At 46.7% G+C, this 7,221-nt stretch overlaps 1 protein-coding gene across 1 annotated transcript; it reads left to right on the top strand.

Annotated features, from left to right (window-relative positions):
* Window positions 1–767: 767 nt before the first annotated feature.
* Window positions 768–6,385, top strand: TMED1 (transmembrane p24 trafficking protein 1). The gene is made up of 4 exons (XM_080987954.1): window positions 768–980; window positions 2,029–2,126; window positions 2,560–2,743; window positions 4,496–6,385. Exons 1-4 carry the CDS (start codon window positions 783–785, stop codon window positions 4,712–4,714), a joined length of 699 nt encoding a protein of 232 aa, XP_080844080.1. The 5' UTR covers window positions 768–782; the 3' UTR covers window positions 4,715–6,385.
* The last annotated feature ends 836 nt before the right edge of the window (window positions 6,386–7,221 follow it).

Genomic DNA, 7,221 nt, shown 5'->3' with positions numbered 1-7,221 from the left:
CAACAATGTATAGAATAAGAGAACAAAGAGAACATACATTTAAAGAAGATTGGAAAATGTTTATTGAATATGGGTGAAAATTGTGCACATTTAAAAACGCTGGCATTATTCAAGATAAATTTAACAGTGTAGATAAGTTTTGATGGATGTAAGAATGGAATACTGAATGGTTTAGCTTATGTAAAATATGCAGGGATTTATGGTATGTAAATTGAACCACGGAAAGAGAAGAAGGGAAGTCATTGATTTAAGGTTGTTTAAATGGATATTCTAAAATGTAAAACGGGGGGGGGGGGATTTAGCAAAGAAAGAAAGAGAAAGAAAGAAAGAAAGAAAGAAAGAACGTCCCTATTCAGTGTTGGAGGATATGCTTGAGGACAAGGCCCCTTGTCGGGTCTCTTGCCCCCGTGGCCAGTCGGGGGAACCAATTCTGCAATGGGCTAAGGGCCCCGGAAATCTTTTTGTAAGAGTATGGGCTCCATGCAGCGGATAACACGAGCCACGCTGCCTCCTTTACGCGCGGCTTCCTGCCCGCCGAGTTTGTCTGATTAGCCGCTTCGGCTTGCCCTGAGAAAGACAAAACGACGGACAAATCGAATAACGAATAAGCAGAAGGGAGAGAGAAAGAAAAATGCGGCCCCGGGCCCCGTCGGAGCGCGAGGCTGCGGCTGCTCTGTGCGCGCCCTCCGGCGCCGGCGTCCCGCCCGAGCGCGGCCGCCTCTTCCTCTCCAAGGAGGCGGCCCGGCCCCGCTCTCCTTCCGGCGCCAGGAAGGACCCCGACGATGGCGGCGGCCGCGGCCCTTGCGCTCGGGCTGCCGCTGCTGCTCCTGGGGGCGCCCCGAGGGGTCCCCGGCCAAGCCCACCCGCCGCCGCCGCCCGCCCCGCAGGACGCCGAGTTCACCTTCCTGCTGCCGGCCGGGCGCCGGGAGTGCTTCTACCAGGGCGCGCCGGGCAACGGCTCCATGGAGCTGGAGTACCAGGTGAGGCTGGGTAGGGGTCCACAATCCGGCCCCCAAAACCAGGCGCATGGGGATTGGAGAGGGGGGGGCAACCGGCCCCCTTCTTCCTGCTCAGCCCCCGGTGGTGGTGGCAGAAGGGACCGGGGGTGGGGTGTAGACTGCCCCCGAAGGTGGAGTTCCCCCTTGGCTACCGCGACGGAGACTGTGCGCGCACAGCGCTGCCCTTTGCTCCGCATCCAGGAGGACGTTAGTCGCGATCCGTATCTCTTAGGAAACGCTGCATTTTTATGCACTTCCCCTACACGCCCCCCCCCCGCGCGCCACCACCAAACCAGCTTTGATCCGAATTGGGTGGGAATGAATGACCTGGCTGCGTTTTAAGCCGGCAGAGCCATGGAGTATTGCGTTCTGTGTGGATTTATCAGCAGCCAGATGACTCGCATGTTTGTTCTTCAGAGGGGAAATGGTACTTAGTACAACAAAACCCTGTAACTTTTCGAGACAGTTTGAGCAGCCGGTGTATCTGACAGATCCCTCTTAAAAGCCGTTTGCCATTGCCTTGCCAAGTTTTTATTGTTTCCTTAACTTAACTTTTATTTAAGTCAAGTGATGAATTAATATGTTTAATTTCATAATGTGAAGATCTAAGGATGTTAATGTTTAAGTTAAATTTTATAAGAACTGTGATTTGGAAAACCGTTAGAAGGACATGCAATGAAATTCAACCAAGGGGAAGCGAGGAAGTCACTTAACAATGTTAATAAGTGTAATTTTTAATAAGGCTATGATTTATGTTTGTTTGTCTTATGTGTTTGTTTGTTGATAATGTTGTGAAAACTAATAAAAAAAATTCGAAGTTTTTATTGTTTCCTTCCTAGTTGCCCGGCGTAGTTACCCTCACAACAGTCTTGCAAAGCGGGCTGGGTTTTAAAAAAGTTGCTCAGCCCCAACTGGTTGCCTGATACTCAAATAAAGATTTGTAGCCATTTGCCACTTTTCTTGTATCATTGGTGGCTTTTCTGGGCATAGTAGCTCTTTCCATCATCCAACTCTTGCTATTGCCATTTAGGTTATTGGTGGAGCAGGGCTGGACGTTGACTTCTCCTTGGAAAGTCCTTCAGGCACATTGCTGGTTGATGAATACCGGAGATCCGATGGGGTTCACACGTGAGTCATGCTGCTTTTATGCTTTGGAGTGAAGGCTAGTGGCACTGAGTGGGGAGGGCCAGAGGGGCAGTGGCTCTGGGTGCATTTGGGGTGGGTGTGTTCATTTTGCTCCTCGCCTCCCTGCTAGCCCTGCGCCGCTGCTTGGCTCTGGTGGGCAGTGGGGGTCACTCCCGCAGCATCGGCGAGGGCTGGAAGTGGGCTCCATTCACCCTCCATGCCCTCCCCCCCCAGGCGCACATACCCGCTGGGATACTCACGAAAAATCCATTGCTTGCCCATGGTCCAGGTGCTTTTACAAGCAGCAAAAGTATGAAGAGTTTGTGTATCTGTTTTTTGATTTTTTAAAAATGCACTTTGGCTACTCCAACTTTGTAGGATATAGCTGCCTTCATCACGCAGCCCTTCGCTCATCCTCTTTGTTGGTATCTTTCAGCGTTGAGCCAACGGAGGGAGGGGATTACAAGCTGTGCTTTGACAACTCCTTCAGCACTATATCGGAGAAGTTGGTGTTCTTTGAGCTGATCTTTGACAGCGCCCAGGAAGATGAGGACTTGAACAATTGGGCAGAAGTCGCCGAACCAGAAGAGATGCTCGACATAAAGATAGAAGACATTAAGGTGGGCAAAGAGGCTTCAGGGGAAATGCCTAGTGCTGAGATGTGGTGGAGTTAGGCAGAATAACAATGGCATTCGATGGGAAAGAGACCAGGATAGCTCCAGTCTCCTGCAACCACGCACAGAGTAACATTGCCAGACAAAGCAGATGGGGTCAGCCAATAGCAGACGAGGTCAGCTGCTGCCTGGGCTTCCAGGTATTTAGCTGATGCAGGAGGAATGCTCCACAATGGGAGCCCAACAATTAGTTCCTTTCTTGGATCTTCACTCCCCTTTTCCAAATGCCCCATGCCTGATGGGGATGGGTGGGAAAGAGCCCCTGCATTTCTGAAGCGCTGGCCAAAGCCCTGCAAATCAACCCAAGTCCTATGGGTGGAATGGATCTTCCCATCATTACTGTCAATATGTGGCTAGTGGCTTAATAAATTAGGATGTTCACATTAGTGGCTTTGCCCCAGAGACCTACCATTTAGGCTTTGCTGAAGAGGTGAACATGGTAATTGACACACTTGTGTGGGTTAGTGTCTGTGTGTGTAACTTTGTATTAATGTAGCATTTTTATATGTAACACTGTAGTTTCATGATCTTTTAAAAAAAAATCTGTTGTGCCTTCAGTTTTTTTGTACACCACATAGATACATTTTCGATATATTAAGCAGTATAGAAATTAAATAATCCATCAACTACATAGGTACATAAATTTGAAATAGACTCATGAGTAATTTTGGGTTAATACTAGAGGTTAATCAAAGCCCTTCCACTGTGTTCCAGAAATTGTGTTCAGAAAGCAGCTCCCTGTTGTTTCAAGACCCATTTATTTTATTTTACAACATTACCTATATGACAGAAATCTTTTCAGCTCCCCGAGATAAAAACCAGAGGGTGACTTGGTTCAAGGAAGACTCCTGATTAATATTAACAGTGAAAGTTGGTCAACTAGCCAATTTCAAGTCATAAGGTTACAAAGCTGACTTGTTTAACTGAGTAGTATTTGTCTTAAACCAGGAATCTTGTTTTTTGTTGTTTTTTTTAAAAAGGTATATCTAACAAAATTCCTCCTCAGCTGCACATCAGGGGAAAATGCTGTGTCCAACTCACGGTGCACAGGGTGTGGTCCGAAGGCACATGATGTGCAATCACCCTGCTGAAGCTAAGCAGCTCTGGGTCTCATTGTTGGTAGCAGCAGTACTTGCCAGGCACGTTGGTAAACGTGGACTTTGAGACCAGAAATGCAGACAGCAGGTGTCTTCTTGTTACCGCCTTTGTGGCTTAGTACTCCGGTTAAAGAAGAAAATGAAACTAGCTGTTACTCTTAAAAGGTTTTGGCAATCATTGCAAACCTGCATTTTCACTGCTTTGGAACAGTGCATAAGGGGGAGCTGGCAAAGGCAACAAAAGGAGTAATTTTTTAATCCAGCCAGGAAAGGTTTTTCAGTATCTTAACAGATAGATTATTTGTGTCAGCATAAAGAGAAGGTACAGATCTGTAAGGAATTATCTCTGGGGTTGTGGTACATGAATGCACAGTGATTATTCATGGCCTTTTAATGGATGTTGAAATACTTGTGCTTGAGTTCTGATGGTCACGATGAATTTTTTTTTGGTTAACAATAATAGACATGGTGCCTGATTATTTGTTGGGTGAAGAATCTGACTCCATGTGATTTGAATTTGACTGGCAACAATGGTTTCCTTTCCCCCAAAACACATCTTTGCCCCCAACACATCTGTTCTCCTTTGTTCTCACCATTGTAGGAATCTATTGAAACCATGAAGAGCCGCTTGGAGAGAAGCATTCAGATGCAGGCCCTGCTGCGAGCCTTTGAAGCTCGAGACCGCAATTTACAGGAAAGCAACCTGAGCCGAGTCAACTTCTGGTCAGCTGTCAATCTCACTGTGCTCCTGGTGGTGTCATTTCTCCAGGTGTACATGTTGAAAAGCCTCTTTGAGGACAAGAGGAGGGTCTGGACGTAGCAGGAGGAGAAATGGCACCCCCTTTTTACCAATACGGGGCAGGTATCCAGAAAAATGCCAGCTCCCATATTGCCAAAGCTCAGTACTGTCCCAAGTGTAGCTGCCATTTCTGTCACGAGTCTCTTTACAGAAGGGGTTAAAATATCACAGCCAAGGGAGGGATTTGGGGTGGGGATTGAACACCCCCACATCTTGTGCGATGGTGGCAACCTGTCGAAATTGAGAGCAGGATGAGGGAGTGCAAGAACTGGAGATGTTAGGCAGTACACAACAAGCAAAAACAGCTGTTCTTCATGCATTTCAATAGCTCCTCTGTTTACAATGAAGGGCAGGTGCTTCTCAATGTACTACAGCTTGCAGCGGAGTTTGCCTCTTGGCCTTAAAACTTTGATATTCTGCATCAGACTTCATCAACATGTGCCTTAGCAAAAGTCGCTGGTCTGGCTGGAAGCAGCAACGCCCCGGCCACTTTTGCTGTTGAGAGGTTCCTAGCCTCTGCTTTTTCCATGGAATCTCCCTGCCCTAAGAAGCCCCACAATACTCAAGGGCATTAAGAAAACTCTCCTAGTGGCATTGGTAATCTTTACCACCCAGGAGTCTGCGTTTGATTTTCCTCAGGCATGACTACATGAGTATTGTCACTGCTAAAGACTCCCATGGTCAGCAATCTGCAAAGGGTGAAAAGGCCTGGTTTTGCACTCATTTGGTGCTAGCGTGTCCCCGATCTAGCATTCCAATTTTCAGCAGAAAGCAAGCAGAATGTGGTTGAGTTTATTCCCTTGGGAGGAAATTATTGCCTTTCCAAGACTCTTCAAGTATCTTTAAATGTTAGGAACTGAACAAGTAAACTCCTGATTATAGAAGGCTGACCTGCAGAGCACATGAAGTCTTGAATACATCTGGTGGAATTCTTCTCTGTTTATCTTCTGCTCAGGACTTGAGCACCTTGGGAATTCCTTACTGGATTTAGGATATGAGAAATTTCACAAGTATAACTTGGGCCTAAATTACACAATGGTGGCAGATTAGTGTTGTTACATGCTGTGATTGAAGCACATTTGCATTTAAAGTGGGCGCGGGTGGTGCATCTTCTCTTCTTCCTGCCACAGGTATGCCAGCAGACTGCTCAGCTCTGATATCAGTAGTGAGACAGGCTGGGAGAGGGCTGTGCAGAACAAGTGGGCAAAGGAAGAATTTAGCACTGCCCTGGCAGTTTACTTTGTTCCCTCACTACAAGACATTATTGAGGGACTTCTGAAATACACTCCTGGTACTTTCACTGTAGATTAAAGTTGAACGTTCAAGAGAATTGATATCCCCAACCCCAAAATAGCCTTTCAGATGGGCTGCTGCATTTCAATTCACATTCTTAGTATGTTAAAATTTCCCTGGACGTGGCAGTGCATTAGCCCAAGCTAACTGTTCAATGCTACTCCATTGGCTGCTCTTCAGGGCAGGATGCTGCCAGTTCCCATAGCTGCATCCCAGATCAGCTGGATTCTGGCGGCAAGAAACAGCTGTGTGTACGCTCACACTATAAAAAGACTTTGTTTGGGCTTCCTGATGTCAGAGAATGCCTGGCATAACAATGGGAGGCTGCCAGTGTTCACCCCTTTTCTAAGATTGTGTAGGCCATTGTCTTGTGGTTCAATAAATGGTCTTTGAATTGGAGCTTGTCCTCTCCTGAATCTGTCATTGGTCTTGGGTTACAAGAAGATTGGGAACATACTTTTCCTTTTGAGAGTGCTTCTTGTCTAGAGGTAGTAAGCACAGGAAGATGGCCCTGAACCATAGCTGTCAACTTTTCCCTTTTCTTGCGAGGAATCCATTCAGAGTAAGGGAATTTCCCTTTAAAAAAGGGAAGCGTTGACAGCTGTGCCCTGAACACTTCCCACTTGTCATTTCATTTAAACTGTGATGCCAAACCACTCAGCCCATTTTATTCTCCTGCCCCAACCATCTCCGATTCCAAAGCATTTTGATGTTTTGCAGCACACCTACTGGTGGGAATGTCACTACAGGAGTGAATGTATTACTGGTATTTTTCTCTCATTCTTCAGGTTGCAATACAAAATCCATAGCATGAACTTTGAACCCTCATGTCACTTAGTGACACAAAAACCTTCTCTGAGCAGCACCAGCAGGATTGTGAAAGGTGCTTAAAGAGAGCCCCTGTCTCCAACTCTTTGAATATATGCCACCAGTTATATTGATGTAAGCCTCAAAGAGGCATGAGCAAGGCCACAAGATGATCCCTCTAGCAAGAGAGTTGGACCCAGATACTTCACAAGACAAGGAGAAGGTGGGACACTTCTGCTGGTCCCAGGCACTCCTCCCCCGCAATATCTTGGTTTGGAGCTGAAGGACCAAGGAAAATGTGGAGGCATGGATGGAAAGTTGCAAGCAAGCACAATTTGTGACCCTTTCCTGACTACAGGGTACACCTGTTAAGGTATCAAGTCTCCACTTCTGGTATTTGAACTTTGTGGAGCATGAGCCAGTATATG

This window comes from Podarcis pityusensis (genome assembly GCF_964106645.2).
Source record: "Podarcis pityusensis genome assembly, chromosome: 17".
In the NCBI taxonomy this organism is placed as follows: domain Eukaryota; kingdom Metazoa; phylum Chordata; class Lepidosauria; order Squamata; family Lacertidae; genus Podarcis; species Podarcis pityusensis.
Note: the sequence above shows the minus strand (reverse complement) of the source record. Positions and strands in the feature narration are given on the sequence as shown.